Source organism: Thrips palmi, unplaced genomic scaffold, assembly GCF_012932325.1.
Source record: "Thrips palmi isolate BJ-2018 unplaced genomic scaffold, TpBJ-2018v1 HiC_scaffold_2, whole genome shotgun sequence".
Lineage (NCBI taxonomy): Eukaryota > Metazoa > Arthropoda > Insecta > Thysanoptera > Thripidae > Thrips > Thrips palmi.
Genome location: NW_023144629.1, coordinates 7,177,869 through 7,205,336, shown reverse-complemented (window position 1 = coordinate 7,205,336; position 27,468 = coordinate 7,177,869). Strand labels below are relative to the sequence as shown.

The following is a 27,468-nucleotide window of genomic DNA, read 5'->3' as shown; positions in this document are numbered from 1 at the left end:
AGAAGCTGAAAATAAACCATTTTGCGCGTAGATAACATGCGGTTCTGTTTCTGAGCGCTTTTTTATCCTTGATAAGCGCGTTTGAAAAAACGAATTTCTACGCTGGCCGTTGTATGTCTGACTCCAGCTGTAGGACGGAAGCTGCCTGTCCCAGCCAGGCCCAGGGGCCTAAGTCGTCTGCTGCATTCCACTGCTGGCCTCGGGACTGGGTAGACGTCTGTGATTCAATCTCTAGTGACTTTATTATGAAAGTTGACATATCTTATTTTTAACTTCGTTATGTAAAAAGTGCGACGTAGAAGTGCCTCAAGAAACAGGGGGCTCCGGATTTGGGAATGGTCGGGTTTCGTTGGCTCGCAGTGCTGCAGCAGATCGCATGTGCCTATGAGGTTAAGTCTCCACCGAACAAAACATTGACTTGTAAGTAAGCGACGAAATAAAAATAATTCTTTCTGTCCTAATCCCCATTTCCATTATTCGTCAGTTAAACTTGTCAAGTTTCTCTGATTTAAAACCATGGGATTCATCTTTCTTTATGTCATAATCTCTATGATGTGTAATATTAAGATACACATATATGGCACTGTTACAGTGCTTCAAAAACTTAGTTCATTTTGCAAATTATTCGTTCCCAAATTTTTGTTAAACCTTTAAATTTTTTTTCTTATTTGTTCTTACACATTTCCATGCTCTTCAATGATTTCAATTTTTTTCTTCCCCTCAGAAACTGTTATTCAAAGTTTGTTCATGTGATGTGACAACTGACAAGAAAGTAAACATACCATGAGGTCCAAAAAGAAGAAGGTTGAGGTAAGTAGTGGAGAATCTCTAACTTTCTTTAATCCTATACGTGTCTAAAAATAGCTAGCATATTTCCGGCTATAAGTTATGCCTCAGTAATTTTCTTTGTAGTTGGCCTGAATAAAATGTAAAGTGAACTTGACTAGTGCAAGACTGGCAGGGATAATCTCTTGGTCTCCCGTGATGATATGTGTAAAACTGAAAACACAAACAAGATTTCCGAGTAAAACAACCTCAACATTTTAAGCCATCCATAGTTATTTTTCTGTTCCTGTCACTTGTTGACGACAACAACTTCCTAATATTTCTGACCCCATAATTTTTTGTCTCCAATTGTTGAAATCTGTGGGAAAAGGTACCACCTAGTGAGTTTGTATGAAAGTACCGTTTAGTCAAAGCAATTTGGGGCAACGGCCGATAATTTGGCAGGAGGGAAAGTAATTGACATTGAACTTCTGCGCCAACGCCAACCTTGGGGAACAAGTTTCTCAGCTTTATCAAGATGGATCCGTGTGCCCAAGCAGACAGGCCCTGGCAAAAGCAGTGTACTGCATTCAGACACTTGTGAGAGGAAAGCCTGTCACCACCAAAAGCGTATTTATGAATTATTCAAATACAAATAATTCCTCCCCCTTTCCAACACGAGGAGGCAATGTTTATTAATTTTTCTGGTCTGCCACATGATTATTTTCCGGCTGTCACTCCCCTGAGGCCTGTCACGTTCTGTGACGTATCCCTCTGTCCGCTGTAACTTTGTCCACCGCCTCGGGGCTGCGGCTGCCGCTGCCTCTGTCACGGGCATTGGTCACGGGGCAGGCGGCAGGCAGAAGCTTTCGATAGGGGGACGCCTGACGCCTTGTTCCGTCAGCGCTTGCTGCGCTTGCTGCGCTTGCTCAAGCTTTTCCGTTTGTCGTTGCCGTCATTGCCAGTCTCCCGGTCAGCTTGTCAGCTTGGAGGGTCGGATGGCCGGCTGGCTGGTGGATGCCCCGGCCTGCCCTGCCCCGCCCCGGCCGCCGCGCCCGTTGGCTTTCAGTGAGAAGCGGCCGGTTGAGTCGAGGCAGTCTGCTGGTCAGCAAGTACTGCTGGCACCATGGCACCATGGCACCGCGCGCGGCCCCGCCTCCCCCCGCCGCGCCATCACGTTGAGCCAGGCCGCGGACTCCCCTCCCCTCCCCCTTCCCTCCCCCTTCCCTCGGCCAGTCAAGTCGGCTAGACAAGTAGCATCGCGACACTGTCGCGGTGCAGCGGGAAGGGGCAGGCGTCTGTGTGTGTCTGTCTGTGCGTGAATATCGTGTGTGTTTGTGGTGTGTGTGTGTGTGTGTCTGACTGTCTCTGCCTGACAGTCTGTCTGTGTCTGTCTGCCACTGTCTGTGACCGTCGTGCGCACGAGCCAATCTGGTTCGATCGGGTCCGCCGTCGTTATGGACTTGATGGCCTCATACAGATAGACTTTTGCGCGGGAAACGGCCGACTTCCCTCCCCGGCCCCCGGCCCCTGCGTCTTAATCAAATTCTCTCCGGGCCGGCCGCTCTGAGGGTCTTCTTCGCCCTCTGCTGATTGGCACCGCTGTCCGCGGAGGACGTCGAAGATGGGCTCCTGGGCAGGCCGAGGCGTCCGGTCGCACGCACACGCACACACACACACCTCGCTAGACACGCAGGCACCTTGCTCGTGCAGCGCGTGCGGGTGTGCACACTGTGCACACGCGTTCGATCTCGCATCACGCACAAGCTGGATCAAGGGCAGCCGTCGGCATGGCGGCGCCGCGGCGCACGCGTCGGGCCCAGCCGTCGGGTTTTCTTTCGTTCAAACTGGCACAAACGGCGACAAACCAGTGACTCTGAGGCCGCGCCGGTTCCGCGCCTGGCCCGGCCGCGCTGTCCGCCCCGCGCGGCCCCGCTGGACCGTCGACTCGAGACGCCGAGGACGGGACGGCACCGGTTGGCTCGGGTTGGCTCGGCCGGCTCGGCACTCGCTGCCCTTCGCTCCCCGGCTTGGCTGGCTTGGCGCGGCGCGGCCTGTTGGTTTAGGACTGCTCGGCCTACTCCACGGGCCCTTACGGCCACAAACCGCAAACCGACTGACCGGCCCGCGACTGCCCCAGGGCTGCCCCGGGCCCGCACCGCCCTAGACCTCGCCTCGCCCCCACACCCGAAAATACCCGCCCTCGACCTCACCGCCTCACCCGCCCGAAATACCCGGCGCTCCTTTTCGGCCAAGCCTCGGGCCATGCCCGCCCTAGACGTGCACCTGCCCTAGACGGCGCACGCCCCACGACACACTGCGCGCTAGACTGTACTGTGCCGACCGGGCGGTCGTGCCTGCGGCTAGAGCTCTAGAGCCTCTACGCGGAGCCGCTGGCCAGTCGGCCCCGCCGTCCTCTCGCCAGCTGTGTGGCGGCGCGTGGCGCGTGGCGTTCGCGCGCGTGGCGAACGAACCCACCGCGGTGCTAGTCAGTGCGTCGCCGGTGTGGGACTTGATAACATGGCATGGAGCTGCCCCCAGGCATCCCCGGGGTGCGCACTTCCCCGTCGCCGCGCCTGCTGCACTCGCGACCGCGGCAGGCGTCGTGGCCGGGGTCCCGGTGCCCGACACCGGCGGCCTCATGCTGCCGCCCAGCTGCGGGGACCTCCTGCTCGCCGTCAAGCCCACCGCGTCGTCGCCGCTGTCGTCCCCGCTGACGCCGCACAGGCAGAGGGCGCGCTTGAGGTCGGTGTGCCGCCGCGTGCTGTGGCCGCGGACCAAGGTGAGTCGAGTGTGCTGCTGCTGTCGCCGTGCCAAGCCGCCGCCGCGCTCTAGACCTAGCTCCTGGCCGGCCGCCAGCCCCACCGCCCCCCACGCCGTCGCTTCTTCTTTTCTTACCCCTTCCCCCCTCTAGTTCCTTCCTTCTCTGTCGCAGCTGCAGGCTGGCCGAGGCCCACCGAGGCGTCGACTAACTGAACCGTGCTTTCGGTTCATCGGTAACTGGCCTCGGCTAACTGAACCGTGCTTTCGTTTCATCGGTAACTGGCCTCGGCTAACTGAACCGTGCTTTCGGTTCATCGGTAACTGGCCTCGGCTAACTGAACCGTGCTTTCGTTTCATCGGTAACTGGCCTCGGCTAACTGAACCGTGCTTTCGGTTCATCGGTAACTGGCCTCGGCTAACTGAACCGGTGGCCCGTCTCTCTCCTTGTAATTGCGCTGCGCGGCCTCGGCGCCGTGCTTTCGTTTAATTAGTAACTGGCTCCCGGCGTGCGGCGCCCAGCGTTGTGCCGGCGAGGGCGGCGCCAGGCGGTGCCAGGCAGCGCTGTGGATGAGCAAGAAGAGCCGAGAGCCCCGGGCTCCCAGGAAAGCTGGCTGGAATGTGGCTGGAATGCCTGTCGGAATGCCCTGCACTGTCGGGACTGGAAGTTGGAAGCCCTTGTCCCTTGTCGCTCCGCTGCTTGGCTCGGCGTGCCCTGGCGTGCCTCGCCTCGCCCCACGCCGTTCGCAGCAAAGCGAAGCAAAGGCAGCACACTGGCCGCATCGGAACGCTGCTGACCTGTTGCATTGAATCTGCGTCGTGCCAGGGGCCACGGGGTGGGCCGCGGGGCGGGGGCGGGGGCGGGGCGGGGTCGTTCCCCAAATCCGCCCCCGCCCCCACTTGGCCGTCTTGTTTACATCTTTTAAAAGTCCGACGGGGAGGCTGTCGGCCGCTGGCTGTGGGGCGCTTTACGCTGCCCGCCGATATGAAGCGCCGCCCTCGCCACACGCCACTATTCGGCCGCCCCCGCCGCCGCCCTCGAGGGGGTAGAGCAGGGACTTGCAGTAATCGATGCCTGCGCCGCCCCTCGCTGCTGCCTCCAGCCCGCTCCAGCCCGCTCCAGCCCGCTCCAGCCGCCTCGGGCCTCGAGCGCCCTGACCTGGTCAGGCACGCTGGAGTGGCGGTGCAGAGCCTGGCGGCGCAGGCAGGCAGCAGGGGGTGGAAGGTGGGTGCCCGACTGGCACACTGGCCGGCCCAGGCGCCGAGGCGCGCCGAGGCCTAGGCCCACTTGCCCTCCTTGGAGCGGGTCGACACTGCATGTCCCTGGCCAGGCAGGCAGCCAGGCAGGCACGGACTCGCTGGCCTCCCTGCTCGCTGCGCTGGAGTCACGCTGGAGGCGTAGCCGTTGCTGGAGCGTGAGACAAACACGGATCGCCCGGCCGGGCTTCCTTGCTTCCTCGCTTCAGCCTCCCTCCTCGATAAGCCCCCAACCCCGCTCTCCGCTGCGCGATGGCTGCGCGCTTCGCCTTAAGCCGGGATGTCAAAAGCGAACCCTCCTCGCGGCCCGCCCCGCCCCGCCCCGCCGCGCCCCGCTCCGGCTCTTTGGAAAAGTCCTGATGGACTTTATGGAGTCTGATAACCAGCTCGGCGTACATCGCCTGGAGCAGGAGCCGAGGCGGGGGCCCCATCCGCCACCGCCGTCTGCTCCGCCTGCTCCAACTTGTGTGCGTGTGCGAGGCTGTGTGCGGGGCGGGCGCCTCTTCGAGATTGTGTGTGTCGCGACTGTGTGCGGCTGTGTGAGTGTGTGTGTTTTCCACACACGCGTGCCGACCTTCGGCTTTTCCTCTTGAACAGAGGCACGGAGTTCCACGCCGCGACTGCCGGCCCGGCCTGGCCCACCCACCTCTCTCTCTCTCTCTCTCTCTCTCTCTCTCTCTCTCTCTCTCTCTCTCTCTCTCTCTCTCTCTCTCTCTCTCCTTCTCTCTCTTCCTAGCTAGCCGGCTGGTACCGGTGGCGTGGCGTGGAGCGCGAAGGATGCGCCCAGATAAAGGTTTATTTGTCAAGGATAAGCCACACTGGTGCTGGCCACACGTTGGGACAGTTATTTGCCAAAAAAAGAGGAAGAGTGATAAAAAAATATAGGTTTGGTGACAGCTGCTAATCTTAAAATGACATATTTTCGGATCTCAACTTATTGTCAACAAAGCTTACGTTGACCTCAGTGAGGTTTTTTTTTTGCTGAGTTGGGCGAGGGGCAGGCTGGCAGCACTGCTTTGGCGGCTTTTGCGGCTTTCGCTGCGATTGCCTCTACACTGCACGTCCGAGCCGTGAGGGCCGTGAGCCGTGCCGAGCCGCGCCGTGCCCTGCCGTGCAGAGAAGCAGGCGCGTCATATTTCCACTCCTTGCACGTGAGATGAGCAAACACGATGAATTTTTCAGTAGAGTGGCGCTGCGCGCTGCGCGTCGGTGGGCGATCTCGGCGCTGGGAGGGAGAACACAACTGTCGGCCCGGGTAACACGACACAGAGTTTTCTCCCCAAAGTGTAGTCCGTCCGACCGTGGTCCGACCGTGGTCCGGCCGTCCCTCGCTTCGGCCGCCCGCCGACACGCCTGGGCTCGAAAATTTTGCCCGATAGAGCGTTTCGCCTCTACTCTGTCGGACGCAGATTTTGCCCCTGGGCGTCCCGGCTAAAGCAGTGACAGTACACCCGAAAACCTGGTTCATAAAACTTTGAGTCCGCGGCGGGATGCAGTTGCGCGGCCCAGGACCCTGCGAGGTGGATGCGAGTGGCTTGCGCCGCCGGCCCGTGGCGCAGACGACGTTGCCAAGTTGCTTTCGACCAGCCGAGTGATGGTTCGATTCCAAGTTTTGCTTCACTTCGCCTGCTGCGCCCCTTGTGCCGAACAAGGCCGCCTCTCGACTTGTTTACGGTGTGCCGAGCGGGCCGCGCTCCCCGCGGAGGCCAGGCCGCGGAGGCGGCAAAGGGATCGGCCGTTTCATCATCGGACCGCGCTCCCTAGACGCCGCCCCCGGCCCCGGCCCCGCCCCCGCGAAGCGCCGCCAAGACGTTCCGGTGTACATCCGCCTGCATCCGGAGTGCGGGCCGCACCCTGGCCGCGCCATCCGGGCGATCCGGGCCCTGCACAGTGGGCCAGAAGACCGGCGCAGGCGGCCAAAACTCTAGACGCGTTTTGAGCTCCAGAGTCGCTAAACAGGACTCGAATCGGACGAGTGACCCCACCAATGGATTGCTCTCCGAACGAGGAACCCATTGGTGGGGTCACACGTTCGGTTCGAGTCCTGTTCAGCGACTCTGGAGCTCAAAACGCGTCCAGAGTTTTGGCTGCCTACGGTGGTGGGCCCACGGCGGCGCAGAGCGGCGCAGAGCGGCGCAGAGCGGGAGAGGGCGCCTGCGGGGTGCGCGGTAGGCCACCCGCTCGACGGGGCCGCCCCCGGGTGGCCTACCCGCCACCTGGCGGGCGCTCCCGGCCGGCGGGGCGGGCAGACGGGCAGGCGGGCGCCGAACACGACTTTCCAATACGGCCTCGCTTTATCTGAACGCGCCATCGCCATCAGGAAGGAACGAGAAAGGGAAAATGAAGCGCAATTATGTCCCCGGTTGGCTCGGCTCGGCTCGGCTCGGCTCGGCTCGGCTCGGCTCGTTTTGGCGCGGAAAGGAAAAACGCAATTGGGGCGACGACAGAGCGACAGGGCCGCGGGCGCACCTGCTGCCTGCCGCAGACGGATTCCGAGAGTCGTCTCGCTCTTTCTTCCCACAGGGCATCCCGCGCGGGTGCGAGGGAGACAGCGCGACGTCGAGGACATTCGAGATGAGTCTGCCGCCTGGCCGGCGGGGACGGCGGGGACGCAGAGACGGTCGTCGTCCCGGAGCCTTGGCTTGCCTTGGCTTGCCTTGGCTGGAGGTGCGAATTAGGGAGCCTGACCTGGAAAGACCTCGGTCTCCAGAGAGGCTGATAGTGTGCGAACTGGCGCTGGGCCGCGCTGCCGCGCCTCGCCCGTGTGCGGCGGCTGCCAAAACCGGGGTAATCCTCGTGTCGGCCGCGGCGTGACACGGCGGGGCGGGGCGGGGCGGGGATGATGTTTTGAGCCGCTCACCCGTTTCTGTGCCGTCACAGCCCCCGGGGGGGGGGGAGAAGGGGGGGGTCTATTGTCTCCAGCACTCCAGGAGGGGGCGGGCCGCGTGGCCTGGCACGTTGTTGTCGCACGCTGGAGGAGCGCTGCCCTCCTCCTGGATTGCGGCCACCTTGTTTTCCTACGGGAACCTCGCCGCCACCACACTGCTTCTAGTCCGGCGCGTCCCTCCCCGACGGCGTGTGCGGTGGACTGCCGGGGCACCAATGGATTCCTCGTTCGGAGAGCATTCCGTTGATGGCGTCACACATTCTGTTCGAGTCCCATTTAGCGACTCTAGAGCTCAAAACGCGTCTAGAGTTTTGGCTGCCTCCACCGGTCTTCTGGCCCACTGTGCGGGCCTCGAGGGTGCCTGTGGGTCCTGTGGGTCCTGTGGGCGGTGGATGGACAGCTCGCTTTGTCTCCTCGTTCGACGATCATACGCGCGAACACGCACTCTCACGCACACGTGCACGCACACACTCGCAGACGGCAAACACACACACACGCCCGACGCTGCTGTAAATAAACCTAAAGAGCGCATGTTTGCGATGCGCCAACAGGAGGTTGGAGCACCCTAGTCGCTCTGTCTCTGTCGCACTCTCGTGGGGCCTTTCCGCAGGGATACGGGATAGAGAGAGAGAGAGAGAGAGAGAGAGAAAAGAGAGAGAAAGAGAGAGAAAGAGAGAGAAAGAGAGAGAAAGAGAGAGAGAGAGAGAGAGAGAGAGAGCGGAGCACTATTCTGAATCAGCCTGCGCTAACGCCCACACTCGGTGTAACTTCTCCCGGTGCGGGGGGGGGGGCCTCTATGGAATCCACAACTTTACACGGCTACACCGACGACGGGGGGTTTGCTTCGCATGCGAAGCGGGAACGTGCCGGGGTTGTTTTTGTCATGATGCTGTTTTCCCTGTCTTTAAACCGTTTTCGGCCAGTGTACGCGGGGTGGGCCGCACCGGGTGTGTTTATTGCCCGGGTTCGCATTCATGTCAGCGATATGATACGGTGTGGCGGAGTGTCGCCAGGGGGAGGGGAGGGGGCCACCCTTTCGCTGGGCTCGTTTCAATTTTATGAGCACCATTTTCCGCTCCCATGCCTTCCTTTTTATTCATCTCTGTTCGAAGTCCTTGCCGCGTCGACACCCGGCCGGCACCCGACCCCGCCCCGCTCGCGTGTCCCTTTCTTTTATTTATTCCTGCACACTGTGTCCACTTTAAAAAATAAAAAAATATAAAATGAAAGTGGCTTTTTTATATATATTTTTTTAAATCCCCCTCGTCATTTTTATTTATTGGTTTCGGAAGGCGGCCGCGCGGCGCGGGAACGACCCAGCGGATTATACAATCCGGCGGTTATTGCAATCTGGAGTTTATTGCAGGCATTTACGTTGGAGTGCTGAAGCTTCATAAAGGATGCCGAGGCGGACGGACAGGCAGACGGACGGACGGACAGGCAGACAGACAGACAGACAGACAGACAGGCAGGCAGGCAGGCAGACAGGCAGACAGGCAGGCAGGCAGGCAGGCAGGCAGGCAGACAGACAGACAGGCAGACAGGCAGACAGACAGACAGGCAGTGAGGGTACCGAGGCAAATGAAAAGCTGCGAGCCGAAAAGGAAAAAGGAATCTGACGGTAGACGGTGGCTGGAAATGGATGGCAAGCCTGCTGCAAAGCGAAGTGGAAATATAATACAGCCCTGTCTGTCCGTCCGTCCGTCTGTCCGCGGGCTATTTCGGTCCGTTGGCAGCCCTTAGCGTGTCGCGGCGTCGCGGCGTCGCGGCGCCTCGCGGTCCAGTCCGTGGACGGCCGGCCATGGAGCAGCTGGTCCACACAAGGACCAATTAGTTAAAGCCGGCCAGGGCACGCCACTGGCACGCCTCGATGCCTTGTTGTCGAGCCAATTGCTTTGTCGTCGCGTCGGCCACACTGTCTGGAAAGAGAGAGGGGGGCTTTTTGGCCGGCACGCGCCCAATTCTTCTTTTTTTTTCGTGTTTTACTTTTTTGTTTCCAGTTTAAGCGGCCCTTTGTTTCGGCATCAATGGGCCTCGCCAGGCCTCGCCAGGCCTCGCTTTGTCGCATTGTGGGAGCTGATCCAGGCGGAGAATGGCAGGACACTCGTCTCACTGTCTCTCTGTTTGCAGACGACGGCGCGCAGCTGGGTGGAGGCATCGTTCCAGAAGCGCGAGTGCGTCAAGTTCATCCCCAACGCCAAGGATGACTACCGGTGAGTGCCATGCCATGCCATGGCGGCGCGCTGACGGCTGCTGTCGAGGACACCAGCTTCCCCTCCCCTTTGGAAAAGGAAAAGGAAAAGAAAAGAAAATCCAACTTAAATACGTTCATCACTTTTTTTTGTCTGTTGCTAAAGGGATAAAACAGGGCGCTCACACGGAATAAACCGAGCAGGCAGCAATTGTGTTCTCAAAGAGGGCGACTTTTTGGCCGAATTAAAAGTCAACAAGGCGGCAGCCTTGACCGCGCCTCGCTTGCTGTCGCTTTGCTGACAGTGTACTGCACGAGGGGTCCGACGAGGGGCCGCCGAAACACTGCCTGGCCTGACACCCCGCAGTGGCGCGGCCAAGCCCCCCGTCAACCGCGTGCAAGTCAACCCCCGTGCCTACAACACACACTCGAGTCAGCCGGGCCGGGCTCGCTGGCCGATTCCGAGAGTCGTTTCCGTCGCCCTGCCCCCCCCCCCCCCCCCCCCCCCCCCCCCTGTCGGTGCGAGAGAGACAGAGCGACGACAGCGACTCTCGGCCGGCCTGTCCGCGGGCTGTCCGCGGCGCTCACAAAGGGGATGGCACACTTGGGACCCCTTTTGTGCGTCGAGGGGCGCCGACAGGGGGGGGGGGGTGTTTGCCGGCGCCGCTCATGCTCGGCTGGAGCGGCCGGAGCGCCGAGCTCATAATTACAGCCCCGGATTAGGATTAACTGGAGGGGATTGGACTGGCCGGCCGGACCGACCAATAATGGACTCAAATTGCAACGCTGTCGCGCGGTGTGTGTGTGTGTGTGTGTCCGCGCTTTTTGGCGGCGGGTCGAACCGCGGCCAGGCGGCATGTCACGCGCGTGGCTTACACCCCGCTCGCCACCCCGTAAGCCGCTTAGCTCGCCAATGCAGTGCAAATGGCTGTTCCCCCGGCCTATGCCTGGACAGCTGCACACTGTGCGCGTGTGTAAGAGTGTGTGTGCGTGTGTGTGTGTGTGTGCGTGCAGCTCGTTACCTGGGGCCTAACTCGTAGCCCCCAGCCTCTCCAGCGAATGCCGAGTCCCCGTCGGTCCCTGTCCTCGGCGAGAGAGAGAGAGAGAGAGAGAGAGAGAGAGAGAGAGAGAGAGAGAGAGAGAGAGAGAGAGAGAGAGAGAGAGAGAGAGAGAGAGAGAGAGAGAGAGAGAGAGAGAGAGAGGTCCTTTGCCTTGCCCCGGGCCCTCCGCCTTCCCCAGACCGCCGCGCCTGCGCAATTCGCCAAGCAAACACGAAATAAAAAAAAGCAAGAAATAAAAATGCGAAGGGATAAAAATAATAAATAGAGCAAGGAGAGGAGAATAATCTGGTGAAAGCCCGCGAAAGCCTCCGACCGACCGCGCGAGTCGTGTCGTCCGGTTTGCGTCCGGTGTCGTACGGTGGAGAGGGAGAGAGACGGAGAGATGTGGGAGAACGGTGCGACACTGTAATGACTGCAGGCTGCACCTGGGCGGGGGCTGGCGGAGCTGCGATTGGGGCAGGGCGGCAGGGCGGGCGAAGGGGCGAAACGCGTTGCAGCCACGTGCCCCTTAACGAGGCCGGCTCGGCTCGGCCCGGCCCACAGTGGGCCAGAAGACCGGTGGAGGCGGCCAAAACTCTAGACGCGTTTTGAGCTCCAGAGTCGTGAAATAGGTCTAGAACCGAACGTGTGACCCCACCAATGGACAGCTCTTTGCACGAGGAATCCATTGATGGGGTCACACGTTCGATTCGAGGCCTGTTTAGCGACTCTGGAGCTCAAAACGCGTCTAGAGTTTTGGCCGCCTCCACCGGTCTTCTGGTCCACTGTGCGGCCCGGCTCGGCACGGCTCGGCCAGTCCAGCGCCATGCTAATTGGCCCCGTTTCGCCGGCGACTTCACTCGCCGCGTCGCCGAGTTCGAGTTCTGTAGCTGGGTGATGATTCCGAACTGCTGCGGTGTTGTCGTCGCTCCGTCTCTCTCGCACCTCGACGCTGGATGGGACGCCCCGCGAGTGCGAGAGAGAGGGAGCGTGCCGGTCGTTTGGAGGAATCATCAGCTCGCTGCTGCTGTGCCTCTATACTACAATGGACACGTAGCACGACGCTGTGTGTGTGTGTGTCGGCGAGCCTGTCGCCCTGCCCTGACTTGTTGCCTGCCGATTCGGTCTGCGAGGACAGTGGAAGTGGAAGCGTCGGGGTGACGGGGGAGGGCGCCAGATGGATCCTGCAGCATACTGAGGTGGCGGGGCCTAGCGGGGCCTAGCGGGGCCTAGCGGGGCCGGGCCGGGCCAGCCCCCCGAGCGGCGGCGCTGAGGTGGAGAAGTGCCTGCCCGCCCGCCCCTGTTGCTCTGCCACCATCCCCGCCCCCCCCGCCTGCCCGCCTGCCCGCCTTGCCCTGTTGCTATCCCTCATCTTCTACCCCCACTCCCGCCCTTTAAAGCCCCCGGTGGGGGGGGGCCGGGGGGGACCACCAAAACCCCGCCCCCCGGGGGCGGGGCCCGGGAAAAACCACCGCAACCCCTAACCCCACCCCCCCAAAGGAACACTTTTTCTTGGCCCTTGGCCGCTTGCTCCAAAGGGCGCGGGGATGGGGCGAAAAGTTTTTTGGTTTTGTTTTTGTTTGAAGCCGAACGCTTGGGGCCAAACAAAAAATTTTTGTAAAAAGTTTTTTGTGTTGTGGGCGCCCCGCGGGGGCCCCTGGGCTGTTGGCGGTAGGTTTAAATCTCAGGCGCCGCGAAAATGAGAAAATGGTGAAATGAAAAGGGGAAAACGGTTTTTCCCTTTTTTAGTATGAAAAATTGATTGGAAATTTGAACGCGCGTTCGAGTGACTGCGTGTGTGCGCATGTGGTTTTGCTTTTGCGTGCCGCGGATGGCTGGGGCGGGCCGGGGGCGGGCCGGGGGCGGGCCGGGGGCGGGCCGGGGGCGGGCCGGGGGCGGGCCGGGGCGGGCCGGGGCGGGCCGGGGGCGGGCGGGGGCGGGCCGGGGGCGGGCCGGGGGCGGGCGGGGGCGGGCCGGGGGTCCCGCAAGCCACAAGCCGCACCGGGGTTGCTTTGGCGTGACTATGTGCCGCTCTCTGGCTGCGATGCCGCGCACGGCGCGGATGCTGTCTCATCCTCTCATCTCCCGAAGAGAGAGAGAGAGAGAGGAGAGAGAGAGAGAGAGAGAGACTGAAAGGCACCGCCGGGCGTTTTTTTTCTTTCTCTTGCTGTATTTTTGTTGTCCTCGGCGCGCTCCTCTCCGTAGTGCCGCCGCCCTTGCCGCCCTCATTGGCCTTGCCGTTACGGGGGCCATCCCCTCGAAGGAGTGCCTTAACGACGACGACCCGGTCGATGTCGCCGTGCCGCCGTGCCGCTCTGACCTCCATCCCGCAGGCCGCCGCCGCGCCCCGGGGCCTCGAGCACCGCGATGACGCGGGTGCCGGCCGTGCTGGCCGTGTTTGAGGGAACAACAGCCCCCGGCCTCGCCGTCTCGCCGAATGGAGCCAGCCGCGGCAGGGAGCCGCAGGGAGCCGCAGGGAACCGCAGGGAGCCGCAGGGAACCGCAGGGAGCCGCAGGGAGCCGCAGGGAACCGCAGGGAGCCGCAGGGAACTGCAGGGAGCCGCAGGGAGCCGCAGGGAGCCGCAGGGAGCCGCAGGGAGCGCAGGGAGCGCAGGGAGCCGCAGGGAACCGCAGGGAACCGCAGGGAGCCGCAGGGAGCCGCAGGGAGCCGCAGGGAACCGCAGGGAGCCGCAGGGAGCCGCAGGGAGCCGCAGGGAGCCGCAGGGAACCGCAGGGAGCCGCAGGGAACCGCAGGGAGCCGCAGGGAGCCGCAGGGAACCGCAGGGAACCGCAGACCTACTCAGGAGCCACCTGCAGGAAGCGGGGGCCGGAGGGTGGGGGGCGGGGCGGTCCCGAGGGGAACCCCGAACCCGGAACACGACATGTGGCCTCGATTCCGGCTGGCTGCCTGATGTGTGCCTGTCGTCCCGAAGCCCCGTGCGAATCATGGTGGAAGCGAATGCACGAACCAATGAGGAGATTGTCAAACGGACGAAACGAAAACGCAAAAACGGAAACGCGAAAACGAAAACAAAACCGCGAAAACAAAAACGCGGAAGCGAAAACGCGAAAACAAAAACGCGAAAACAAAAAGGGTCTACATAGGTTGTACGACCTTTTTTTGTCCGACCTTACTGCCCCACGGGGCGCCCCGTGCGCGCGACGGAGACGGGACGACGGAGCGACCCTTCGGAGTCGCCCGGCCCGGCGCTGGCCGAAGTTGCTCGGCGCCGAGGGGGCAAAAACTCGCGCAATCATGTGTACACGGCCCCCGAAATCACACGCGAATCATTGAGAATCACGCGAAATCAAGCAATCCGAAATCAGCCAAAATCACTAAAATCGACCGAAATTAGGCAGAATCACACGAAACCAGGCAAAATGAGTCCGAACTCATTTCCTTCCGAACACAATCACACGCAATCACGCTCTACATCACCCTGGTGCGTCGCGAAATAAGGCAAAATCAGCCATGAAATCAATTAAAACCATGCGCAATCATTGCGTTTTCCGAATCATGTGTACACGAAAATCCCGAGTTTTTGCCCCCTCGCTCGGCGCACGTCCGGTGCCGTGCGGCGTGCCGCCGTGCCGCCGTGCCGCCGTGCCGCCGTGCCGCCGTGCTTGAGCGCGGCTGGGTTGAAGCGGCGGGCCGCGCTGGGCCGTCAGGTGGAATGCACATTGATTAGATTGGTGCACCACATGGGAACTCTTCCAACCCACCCCACCCCACCCCAGCCCGCCCCGCCGTGACCCACGCCACTCCACGCAGCACGGCCCGGCGCAGCCCGACGCAGCCCCACCCCGCGTCCTCGTTCTGATGGAAACGCGTCGTCGCAGGACCGTTTAGCATTCGGATGCGTGGCACTGTTGGTTCGGCCTCGGCCCCGGCTCTGCCAGTGCCCCGCCCTCCCGCTGAACGCTATACCCTATTCATTCTCATCAAACTATGTATTCCCGGGGGCGTTCCACAGTGCGCGTGCGCGCGCGCCCGCCGCCCTCGCCCGAGTTTGGCGTGTGTTTGTTTGGGGCCTCTGGGCACACCTGTAAATCCCAGCCACCTGTGCCGCGCGCACCGCACCTCATTTCTCTCTCTTTTTTCTCGCTTTGTTGTTACTGTTGTCCTTGCTGTTGTTTATTGGGGCGGGGTGGGTTGCGGTGCACTCGTAGCAGTGACTTGTTTGAACGGCGGCACAGGTCGGGCTGCGGGCCTGCCTGGGACCGGGCTGCACTCCGGCTCCGTAAACACAAACAAGTGGCGTCCTTTAAGGCGCCGTGCCGTAGTGCCGTGGCGCCCTGCCTGGCAGGGGCCCTCAGAGGGCGCGGGCTGCCCACACTGTGGCCCACACTGTGGGTCGAGGCGAGGGCCACCGGGCCGCGCCACTGCGTGAAAGATCCATAAGGTTCCGGCGGGTGGCCTGTGCCGGCCTGTGCCCTGGTGGACGTCGTGGACGTGCTCGCTGACGTGCTGCTTGGTGTTCCGCAGGTGCTGCTGCGGACTGCCCCCGGACCAGCACCGCGCCGGCACGTCGCTGGGCGGCGGCTCGGAGTCGCCGTCGGAGCAGTGGTCGCCGGCGCGGTGCACCGTGGCGGCCCCGACGGACGCGTACGGCACGGTGGAGTTCCAGGGCGGGCCTCACAGCCTCAAGGCGCAGTACGTGAGGCTGGCCCACGACACGCGGCCCGACCAGATCCTGCAGCTCTTCACGCGCGAGTGGACGCTGGAGCTGCCCAAGCTGCTCATCACGGTGCACGGCGGCAAGGCCAACTTCGAGCTGCAGCCGCGCCTCAAGAAGGTGCTGCGCAAGGGGCTGCTGCGCGCCGCCAAGACGACGGGGGCCTGGATCTTCACCAGCGGCACCAACACGGGCGTGACGCGCCAGGTGGGCGACGCGCTGGTGTCGGAGCGCGCGCAGCGGGGCCCCGGGCGCGTGGTGAGCATTGGCATCGCGCCCTGGGGCATCGTGGAGGGCCACAGCGAGCTGGTGGCGCGCGGCAGGGAGGTGCCCTACCACGCCATCGCCTCGCCCCGCTCCAGGATGGCCGTGCTCAACAGCAGGCACGCCTACTTCCTCATGGTGGACAACGGCACGCAGGGCCGCTACGGCGCCGAGGTGGTGCTGCGCCGCAAGCTCGAGAAGTACATCTCCATGCAGAAGCTCAACCCCAGTGAGTATTGGAACCTCTGCTCTGGCGGCTGGCTCGCTGCGCGCTCGGCCACGGCGCCATGGCTTGTCCGCTGTACTGCTGTGCTGCGTTGCAGGCACCCACTGCAGCACCCCGGTCGTGTGCCTCGTCATCGAGGGCGGCACCAACACCATCCGCGCCGTGCTGGAGTACGTGACGGACTCGCCGCCCGTGCCCGTCGTCGTGTGCGACGGCTCGGGCCGCGCCGCCGATCTCATCGCCTTCACGCACAAGTAGGTCGGCAGGCTGGCGGCATGCAACGCTTGCCTCATGGCTCGCCTCATGGCTCGCCTAGCGCGCGCTTCGGCCGATAGGGCTGTCCCGTTGCCGCGCTCATGACGTGCTTGTGGCAGGTACGCGTCGGAGAGCGGCGAGCAGACGGTGCTGGAGAACATGAAGGAGTACCTCATCACCACCATCATGCGCATCTTCGAGGTGGGCCCGGAGAAGGCCGAGGGCCTGTACCAGGAGCTGCTGGCGTGCACGAGGAAGAAGCACCTGGTGAGTCTCCCCGACGGCCGGCGTGGCTCGCGCCTCGCGCCTCGCGCCCAGTCCCGGACGGGCCTAACCGATGTTGCCTCCACAGATCACGGTGTTCCGGATGAGCGACCGGCAGGACGCGCCGCAGGAGCTGGACCAGACGATCCTCACCGCCCTGTTCAAGAGCCAGCACCTGTCGCCCTCGGAGCAGCTGCAGCTGGCCCTCACCTGGAACCGCGTCGACATCGCGCGCTCCGAGATCTTCGTCTACGGCCAGGAGTGGCCCCCAGGTGCGCACCCTGCGAGGCCTGCGAAGCACACTGTAGCGCCTGTGAATTGGCGGGTAGGCAGCCCGCCGCGCGCGGGCGTCTCGCTGGGGCGAAGGCTGCCTACCCTTGCCATTACCATTGCCACTAAAGGCCAGACCACACATGATCTTGTGCCATTTCGGGCCCCATGCGATGCGGCGCCTCTCGCCTTGCCTTCGGCCTTTTATTCCAACCCGTTGCTCTGTGGTGGATGCAGGCGCGCTGGAGGAGGCCATGATGCAGGCGCTGGAGCACGATCGCCTGGACTTCGTCAAGCTGCTGCTGGAGAACGGCGTGAGCATGCGCAAGTTCCTGACCATTCCAAGACTGGAGGAGCTCTACAACTCGGTACGGTACGGTAGGGGCGCCCCGACGCCGTGCTGAAGCGGCGCTGGAGGGGGGGCGCCGGCCTCACTTTTGTGTTGTCTGCGCAGAAAAACGGACCAAGCAACACGCTGGGGTACATCCTGCGAGACGTGCGGCCCCACATCCCCAGGGGCTACGTGTACACGCTGCACGACATCGGGCTGGTCATTAACAAGCTGATGGGCGGAGCCTACAGGTGAGTAACAACTTTGCACCAAGTATGTTTAAAGGAAATTTGCATTTTTAATGGCGTGGCTCGGCGCAGGGCTCAGTACACGCGGCGGAAGTTTCGCATGATCTACACCAAGGTGATGAAGAAGTCGCCGCACGTCCAGCGGAACAGTTCGTCGTTCATCCGCTACGTCGGCAACCAGAACGCCACGCTGAGCCTGCTGGCGGAGACGCTGCCGTCGTCGCCGGACATGCCCTACTTCGACCACCCCTTCAACGAGCTGCTGGTGAGCGAGCCACCCACGCCACTTTGTTTTTAACCGCCGCCGTTTACGCCCGCCTAACGACCCCGACGCGCAGCGCAGGGCCCGCAATTTAGCCAGGTTAATTAACTTGTTCTAAACGACGGCCTCCTTGGCCTCCTTGCAGACGTGGGCCGTGCTGACGAAGCGGCAGCACATGGCGCTGCTCATGTGGCAGCACGGCGAGGAGGCGCTGGCCAAGGCCCTGGTGGCCGCCAAGCTGTACAAGGCCATGGCGCACGAGGCCGCCGAGGACGACCTGGAGGCCGAGATCTACGAGGAGCTGCGGAGCTACGGCAAGGAGTTCGAGAACATCGGTACCTGCCGCCAGCTGACACACATGAAAAAAAAAACCAGAAAAACAAGCATCAAAATGACTTAATTTGTTTATTTTTTCAGCGCTGGAGCTCCTTGACTACTGCTACCGCCAGGACGACGACCAGACGCAGAAGCTGCTGACGTGCGAGCTGCAGAACTGGAGCGGGCAGACGTGCTTGAGCCTCGCCGTGAGCGCCAACCACCGGGCACTGCTCGCCCATCCATGCTCCCAGATTATCCTGGCCGACCTGTGGATGGGCGGGCTACGAACACGCAAGAATACAAACCTCAAAGTGAGTGCCAAGCCCACTTCCGGCCAAATATTCCATCCTGAAAATGTAAAAATTGAAATTACTGTTGGAAAAAATGAACAACAATATTTTGCCGCTTGTTAGGTGATTTTGGGCCTGCTGTGCCCAGCCTACATACCGCAGCTGGAGTTCAAGTCCCGCGAGGAGCTCCAGCTGATGCCGCAGACCGAGGAGGAGCACCAGCTGGGCCTCGAGGAGGAGGAGGAGGAGTCGGTGGAGGGCGGCCTGACCAACAAGCGCGCCGGGGACGGCCAGCACCGCAACACGGAGCCGGACATCGAGGTGGGTTGGGCCGCGCCGCCACGGCCACTCTTGAACCTACCGCCTGGCGCGTACACGTGTGCGGGGTGGGGGTGGGGGTGGGGGTGCGAGCAGGACGCTGTCCGCCGTGTCGTTGACTAAACAGAAACCCAGTCTGTCCTGACGTGTCGTGCTTTCTCTCTCTTTTTAGAAAAAGGCCATTTCTCGAATGCTGAGTATGAAAGCCAAGCAGGCGTTGTTAGTGCCTCCGCCCATTGTTAAGTCAAAGATAAAGAAAAAGGTACACGATGCAGGTCGCTTGCAGCCAATTTACTTTCACTATTCCGTCCCTCTCTTTTCTGCATGTGCGTTTGAGAGGAAAAGATGCAGCTGCCACGCGCATGTGTTTTGTCTATAACTTCTGTTGATTTTCGAAAGAAAAGAAAAGGTTTTATCTTCTTGATTTTTGTGTTCTAATTTGAAAGGCTTTATCACGATGTCACGCGAATGGCGGGCCTTAGGCCTTCTCACATGCTTTATTTTCTCTCTAAAATAGCTTAGCTTACTTTGCGAGGGAAGGACAAGCCTTTCCTCGCTAACACAAACACTACACTTCATGCTGTCGTGTATTACTCATAGTTTTTTTTTAAATAATAATCTTCCATGTGTAGCCATTATCAGCGCCCCTGGTCTGGTAGATGTAGGCGTAGCTGTAACCAACCACTTGCATGAACCGGGCCACTGTGTGTTGTTCTAGGTACCTGGCGTACAGTACTTTCTTCTCGTTCACTAGGCACTTTAGGCCCTTTAGACCCTCGCCCCTTGCCGCTTGCCGTCCCTCCAGCTTGTCCTTGGTGTCGGCAGGTGCTCATCATGGAGCCCCGGGACTCGCTCGTGCAGGAGAACGGCAAGGTTGTCCTGGACGACGGCCAGTCGAACCCGCTGCTGCAGTTCCCCATGGACTTCTACGACCTGAAGAAGGAGGAGAGGCCCCTCAAGCTGGAGAAGAAGCTGTACGAGTTCTACACCGCGCCCATCAGCAAGTTCTGGGGCCACTCGGTGCGGCACTGCTTCATTCCTCCGTTTCGGTTTGCCGCCCGCCTCGCTCGCTGAGCAATGTTGTTGTTTTTCCTCCAGATCGCCTACATGGTGTTCCTGTACACGTTCAGCTACGTGGTCCTGGTGCGCATGCCGGCCATGCCCACCTGGCCCGAGCTCTACGTCATCGGCTACGTGACGGCCTTCGGCTGCGAGAAGGTTCGCGAGCTGCTGTCGGCCGAGCCGGTCGGCTTGAGGTAGGCCAAAGCCTTCGCTGGAGGAAATCTTTTTTGTAGTGTCTGGTGTCTGACGTGTCGCTCTTTCCCGCAGGCACAAGCTAGCCGTGTGGGCCTGGAACATGTGGAACCCGTGCGACGTGGTGGTGGTGGTGTTCTTCCTGGTGGGGCTGGTGCTGCGGCTCCAGGCCGCCCTCATGTCCGTCGGCCGGCTGCTCTTCTGCGTCGACATCATCTACTGGTACCTGCGCATCTTCACCATCCTCAGCGTCAACAAGTACCTCGGTCCGCTGGTGACGATGATGGACAAGATGGTCAAGAACATGATCTACTTCGTGGTGCTGCTGCTGGTGGTGCTCATCTCCTTCGGCGTGTGCCGCCAGGCCATCCTGTACCCGGACAACGAGGCCAGCTGGGACCTCATCAAGGACATCTTCTTCCAGGTGGGTGGAGAGGGACTAACCGAAAACGCATTGCATTGTTGGCGACGTGAAACTGAACGCGCTTGGTGTCGTGCTTGCAGCCCTACTTCATGCTGTACGGGGAGGTGTTCGCGGACGCCATCGACCCGCCGTGCGGCGACGGCCCGGACATGAAGCCCTGCCGGGTGGGCCGGTGGGTGAGCCCCGTGGTGATGTCGCTGTACCTGCTGGTGGCCAACATCCTGCTCATCAACCTGCTCATCGCCGTCTTCAACAACATCTTCAACGAGGTGAACGCCATCTCGCACCAGGTGTGGATGTTCCAGCGCTTCACCGTCGTCATGGAGTACGAGCAGAAGCCGGTGCTGCCTCCGCCCTTCATCCTCTTCAGCCACCTCTACATGCTGGCCCAGTTCGTGCTGCGCAAGCTGCGCGGCCAGCGCTCCGAGACCTACGACAACGGCCTCAAGCTCTTCCTGGAGAACGACGACCTGGAACGCCTCCACGACTTCGGTACGCTCTTTTCTGTACTATTGACTTGTTTTGGTTTCGATGTTACGCGTGACTCCATTTTGGAATGGCCTTGGCAGAGGAGGAGTGCGTGGAGGGGTACTTCCGGGAAAAGGACGCCAAGCTGCTGAGCAGCATGGAGGAGCGGGTGCGCACCATCAACGAGCGGGTGGACCACATCAGCCAGAAGGTGGAGGACGTGGTGCAGAAGGAGACGGCGCACGCGTCCACGTACCAGGTACTGCTGCGTCGGGGCTCGAGCTCTGTGTTTGCTTGACAAGGGAGTGTCTGCCATGTGCGCGTCTGTGCCCCGCAGAACATCGAGTTCCACCTGCGCAAGCTGGAGGAGCTGTCGGACCAGACGGTGTCTCACCTGGGCGTGATCCACCGCTTCATGGCGACGCAGGGCCGCGACGCGCCGTCCGCGCAGGCGCCCTTCCCCTTCCCGTTCCCGTTCGCCAACATGACGGGCTCGAGCCAGGACGTGCAGTCGCAGTCGGTGGGCCTGGCGACGGCGGGCCTGCAGGGCAGCCCCGTGGTCCCGGACAGCAACCGCTTCCGGCGCTTCAGCGAGCGCTCCGAGCTGGAGGGGCAGCCGTCGGGGCCGGGCCGCTCCGAGACGTCGGGGTCGGCCACCGAGCTCGCGTCGCCCGGGCCGCCGTTCCCGCGGCGCAGGCCCGTGCGGTCGTGGACCGAGGTGCGGCCCGAGCGCTCCGACAACGTGTTCGAGCAGCAGGCCAAGCCGTGCGTGCTCATGGAGGAGGGGCAGGAGGACTCGACCGAGTCCGACCTGGACGACGTGGCCGACGTGGCCGACGTGCCCATCACCGGGTCGCTGTCCACGTCCATCACGTCGCCGCCGGGCTCCGTGCCGGGCCCGCTGCCGGGCATCTGCGCCGTGGGCCCGGGGCTGCGGTACGGAGGACACCCGCACCCGCAGCGCGTCCGCAGGGCCAGCGAGACGGAGTGGGGCAAGCGGACGCGCGGCCGCGAGCGCAGCCAATCGCTGGGCGGCGACGACCTCGACAAGAACATGGAGGTGAGTGACGCGTGACGGTGCAGTGCAACAATGGCGACACTGTCAAGCAAAGCCAAGCGAAGCGAGCCGAATGCACCTGCACTGCTGGGAGGGAAGCCCCTGCGAACGGCAGGGTGGGCCAGCCCGCTCCACACGCTGCGCGGCGGGCTGGCCTACCCCGGACTTCACAGGCGCTCTCGCGTAGGACGCACAGTGGGCCAGAAGACCGGTGGAGGCGGCCAAAACTCTAGACGCGTTTTGAGCTCCAGCGTCGCTTAATGGGACTCGAACCGAACGTGTGACCCCACCAATGGATTCCTCGTTCGGAGAGCAATCCATTGGTGGGGTCACACGTTCGGTTCGAGTCCCATTTAGCGACTCTGGAGCTCAAAACGCGTCTTGAGTTTTGGCCAACTCCACCGGTCTTCTGGCCCACTGTGGGACGGCCTACGACGTGACTGACACTTGACGTGCTGTTGCAGTCCGACCTGGAGACGCGCTTCATGCGGACCCAGAGCCAGTCCGAGGGCTCGGCGCTGCCGCCCAGCTACTTCCAGACGCGGCGGCAGCTCAGCCAGACGCACTCGGAGCCCGAGGGCTACGCCGTCGGCTCGGGGGTGCTGCTGGCCGCCTCGGGCACCATGGGCACGGCGGGGTCGGCGTCCAGGATCTCGGGCAGCAGCAGGGATGGCGTGGAGGGCGGCGCGGCCGGCGAGCGCAGCGTGACCTGGGCCGAGGACCGCGACGTGGCGCCCCGCTGCATGGTGCTGCCCACCGCGCGCGCCACGCTCCGCGCCATGCACACCGAGTACACGAGGTAGGCCGGCCCGGCAGCGCCGCGCAATGTCATTTTACAGTCAAAAAATTAATTTTTAAAAAGTTAATACTGAGCCTAGAGAGAAACTTAATTCTTGTTGACCGTTGGCAATACAATGTCGTGGTCAATACGATGTCTATTGCTGCTCATTGAGTTCGAGACGCCGGAACCACGCCGGAACTCTCGGACTTGTTGACTTCTAGTGCATAGCATGATTTCTTCTTAGTGCATCTGTGGTACAAACTGTTTCTTTCTCTTCTTATCGTGCCCCTCTGTTGTCGTACTCTTCTCTGTAAGTCTTAAAGTATTGGCCTGTACTGCTTGGAGCTGAGCGACCGCCGTGGAGCAAAACTCTCTTAACTTGACTTTGTTAACGCATAGTAGTGTACGAACATAAAATAAGCCTTCTTACTTACCAGTTTTCTCTTTAGCCTAATTCAACAGAGGGGCCGTTGTTTTTAATGACGTTGCACTATATCACATATGGACTTCATTTTCTTTTCTGCTTCCTATCACATTTTACTTCACCTTGCTCACCTTGTTTCTTGTCACCTTTTTCAAGATTCAGAAATACCTCATACGTTCCTGGACGGGGTTTGTGGTGAGTTTCCTTCCATTATCTGTGTGCGCTGTGCGTACGCAGTCAGTACGGCGCCGCTTCGCCGCTGAGATATACATTTTCTTTTGATCTGTTGCTTGTGGCTTGACGTGCCTCCTTCTTGTACGCCTCTTGCATGACGTCATGATGGCGTGGAGCCTCTGAAAGCGGGCGAGGAGCGCGGGCTGGGGCGGGAAGGTAATGGCGGTCCTTGTCGCATGCTGCAGCATCACGGACGAGCTGGAGACGGTCTGCGGCCTGCTGTCGCCGTCGCGCACCGAGCACCTGTCCCTGGGCGAGGCGGCGCAGCGCGTCCGGCACGCCTCCGAGATGTCCAACCCGGAGATGGCCATGTTCTTGGAGAAGGAGACGCTGCGCGACGCCGAGGAGAGCGACTACCAGCTCATGAGCGACCTGATCCAGCACAGGTACGTCTTGCCCCCGGGCGTGCCCCCTGCCTTCGCCTCGCCGCGCCCTCACGTGCGCCTTCCCCTTGCTTCCAGATACAACCCCAACGACCACACCAGCCAGCTGGACCGCGAGCGCTTCGGCAACAACGCCTTCTTCCTGACGGTGACGGACGAGACGGCCTTGGAGCGGCCGTCGGCGTCCGACAGCCAAGACAAGGGCTCTGGTCCGTCAGGCCGGCCCCTGGCGCCGCTGGTCCGCGCCACTGCCGTCGAGGGCGTCCAGGGCGAGGCGACGCCCGAGACGCTCACGCCGCTGTCGTCCCCGGTGGCGTCTTCGTCGCCCGCCGTGTCGTCGCCACTCACGCCCACCACGACGGCCATCGTCCACAAGGCGCCCGCCGGCAAGCCGGGCCAGGCGGGCAAGGCGCCGCTGGCCGTGCCGCAGTCGTCCACGTCCTCGACCTCGTCGTCCAGCGTGAGCAGCATCCCCTACGGCAACACGGAGACCCTGTGCTAGGCCTCGGCGTTCCCTCGCTGGAGGCTCCGACCGCGACACTCTGCGGGCCTCATCTGCCACCGAGCTTGCCCGTTAACGCGAAAGGCAGGGCATAAACACCGTCCTAGTCATCTTTTTTGGCCCTCGTTTGGCCCCCCACTTGGGGATATCTTAACCCTCACTAAGTCTTGGACGTCTCTGCACGTTTCTGCCCGTTTCTGCGGGCATGATCGCGGGCAAGTCCTAGAATAACTGCTGCAGGTTTGTGCGACCCAGGGAAGTACAACGAAAGTATGTGTCGTTCCCATTGCAACTTTGCAGAGCCACAGCTTGTTACTTCGTAGTTTGGCTGTGAATTTTATCCACCTGTCGGGTACAGAGTAGGCTTCTTAACCATATCCAATTGTTATCAAACGACGAAAATAGGTCTGCAAGAAGTGGGTACGTTCTTTTTTAAACTTATATTTCGTTTTAAACATATCCCTTTCAGGTCCACTCTTATGTCTTCCAAGGGCCTGTGGGCCTATCATTCTGTATTACACTATTCCTTGACAACTGTTTGTAAAGTAAGCGCTTTGAGATAGTACGATGTGTTGAATCTCTTTTCTTTATAACAATGCTCATTAAATTGTATTCATCTGTAGGTTCTTTTTCTGTTTTAATGGGTAATTATGGGAGAGGGGTGGGAGGGTTAAAACTTATACCATGTACTTTAAGTGACAGATTTGCAACTTTGTCCAAATTTTGGAGCCTTTGATTTACTTGTTATCTTGTTTTGTTTCAATCTTTGTTTTATAATGTTATTTTTCTGTGCTGGCACAATATTGTCGTCCCACAATGGCCTAACAATTGTTACTTTATAGAATTTCACAGTCTGACAACTGATTTACTGCAACTCTGTGGAGTGCATGTTTCTGTACCCTTAAAGAAAAGTAAAATGACATTGCCATCCTGTTTGAAAGAAATTCATAATGTTTACTTTTACTGTGGCTTAGAGCCCTTAGCTTTTTGTTAACATGCCTCTGCGTTGATTAACACGACCGTTTCATTTTATTGTATGTGAAATCATTATCAATTTCTCAAGGCTGAGTGATGAAGCATCCAGAAAACATCTGAACTCTTTCTATAATTCCCCCAACAAAAAATTACTTAATGAGTCATAAGACCCTTGGCAGTTCATCATTTTTAATTTTGTATGTATTGTTTGTTATCAATTTTAAAGAAAGACAATATATAGCTTTTGCCTAGTCACTGTAAACTCTGTTTTCTCTAAGGTTAATGTAGAAATTCTATTGTTAAAATTATTTCTTGATACTTAAATCTATATCTTTGAATATTTAAGTCTAAAGAGCTATTTCCCTCTCAAAGTGGACTGGACTGTTCTTAGCTTTCATTTTAACAAAATCAATTGCCTTAAGTACAATTTGTGCTTCTTTCAAATGTTTGTCTCTTCTATGCCACTTCCACTAATTTACATGTGTAGAAGAGGTATTCAGTCTCAAAACAGAAGTCTCAATGCAATTAATTTTGCCTTATTGGGCTAAGGCATTCCAACCAACATGGTCAAATTGGCTTTGCCTACAAGAGATGGCCCCTTTAGATTAGAAATCGGCTGTGAATACATCTGTTATGACATAATTTGAGGTTGAGGCATGATGTTTCTTCGTGTGATTCTGCTGGCCTATTCTTGTTACGCTATGAAAAAAAACGGCTCATATTCAGTAGCTATAATGTCTGTTAAGCAATTAATTTTGCTTTAAAAACTTTAAATTATAAATTTGTGATACTCTTCAGAATATGAACATTTCAGATACAATCTGATAGATGTGTGTGCATATCCTAACGTTCGTTCTGCAAACTTTTCTTTGCTCTGTGCAATAAAAATTTTACAGTTTAACTGTTCCAAATTTTTTGATTCATTCTTATCAAGGCCAATGTGACAAATTGACGATGCTGTGTCTGTTCTTGGCACTCAAGCCTAACACACGTAAAATCAAAAATACAAACGGGATTCACACATGTAATTTTGTACCTGTAAATTATCCGAAGAAAATGCCATAATTTGTATGTGGTTGTGAGTTGTATCCCTTGTGACTCCCTTATTCTATTGTTATTTGAAAAACTTTTGTGTATTTTTAATTCCTAAACTTGTTTTGCAGTGTCTTCCATGTTGTATTTCTGAAACACATAAGTTTTTCAGAATAAAATATCTTGTATGGATTTCATAGGTTGCTAGGCTATATTGTGATTAATGCTGTTTGCGTTATGTGAGTTAGATCGTCGTTGAGCTTTTGCTTGTTATTTTGCCCTCTAGGCATCAGTATATTTTGCATCATGTATTGTAATGATATTCTTAATCTTTTGTTTTGAACTGACCTTCATATGTGCGGTTTTAAGTTCCTTTTAAATTTTAATGTTACAGTAGTAATGAATTAATTTTGTGGATTTGATGCATTATGAAGTGCCTCTCATACCAACCTTTACATAATTTGTCTAATTGTGCATTGAATGACAATTTTTATTTAAGCATCCCTCGTATTGTTCCCTTTCTTTCTCGAAAGTGCAAAGCACCATCAGTATTCAAATTTCAGGTTGAATTTCATTTGATAGCCATTGGTTTCGAAGGGAACAAGTCTGTTATTTTCAAAAACACTCTAAATTGCCCAGGGATCAGAGAAAAAACTTCTATAATTTTTTAGTTTGTGTATTTTTTCCCCTTTGAGAATTTAATCCCATGGTAAATAATATCTGCCTGTAACTGGTGCACAATGATGTTGAAACCTGTGATTAAGTTGACGTAGCTTTAAGTTCAGTGGGGTTTTGTATATTCTCTAGGGTAAATATGCCCTAGGAAGCACACAAGTTGTTAAAAGTACCTTTGTGTGTAAAAGTTCAGTCCCAAACAAGTTGTAAATCATACCCTAAATTGTGTTCACATTGATACTTAAACATGTCAGTCCTTCATATCATATTCAACGTTTTATCAAGTCGACTGTCTAGAACCTTTATAGTAGAAGGACTGAATATTAAATACAAATGAGAACTTAAATTTTATTGACTGTGTGTTAACAAAGAATCATGCTTCTAGTTTAGTGTAAAGTTATGATTTGCACTTTTACATCTGTCTGTCTACTGTCCAATAACATGCAGATTAAAATTAATCTGACCCTTTTAAGTGACCTCTCACATGCCCGATATATTTACTGTAATCATGAAATTGAGACTGTTCTATTTGCCTGATTACAATTTATTATTCTTTGTCGAAATAAAGCACCGTTCAGTCTCCTCAAATCCAGGAGTTTGATTCCATTGACTGCCTAGACCAAACCAAACTGTTAAG

General features: G+C 58.5%; 1 protein-coding gene across 1 annotated transcript; it reads left to right on the top strand.

The window, feature by feature from the left end:
- Window positions 1-7: 7 nt before the first annotated feature.
- Window positions 8-27,419, top strand: LOC117647454 (transient receptor potential cation channel trpm). Its single transcript, XM_034389197.1, has 24 exons — window positions 8-420; window positions 725-810; window positions 9,800-9,882; window positions 15,387-16,069; window positions 16,164-16,320; window positions 16,441-16,588; window positions 16,674-16,857; window positions 17,093-17,223; window positions 17,310-17,437; window positions 17,507-17,699; window positions 17,842-18,031; window positions 18,114-18,325; window positions 18,428-18,625; window positions 18,795-18,884; window positions 19,448-19,642; window positions 19,721-19,878; window positions 19,952-20,300; window positions 20,381-20,792; window positions 20,870-21,027; window positions 21,106-21,828; window positions 22,290-22,499; window positions 22,545-22,624; window positions 23,450-23,650; window positions 23,726-27,419. The coding sequence occupies exons 2-24, from the start codon at window positions 784-786 to the stop codon at window positions 24,147-24,149; spliced, it is 5,334 nt and encodes a 1,777-aa protein (XP_034245088.1). The 5' UTR covers window positions 8-420; window positions 725-783; the 3' UTR covers window positions 24,150-27,419.
- The last annotated feature ends 49 nt before the right edge of the window (window positions 27,420-27,468 follow it).

Coding starts and splice junctions, on each gene's coding strand:
- LOC117647454 (XM_034389197.1), top strand. CDS start 784: ATGAGGTCCAAAAAGAAGAAGGTTGAG. Junction 16,321..16,440: donor CTCATCGCCTTCACGCACAA/GTAGGTCGGCAG, acceptor TGCTTGTGGCAG/GTACGCGTCGGAGAGCGGCG. Junction 18,626..18,794: donor ACACGGAGCCGGACATCGAG/GTGGGTTGGGCC, acceptor CTCTCTTTTTAG/AAAAAGGCCATTTCTCGAAT.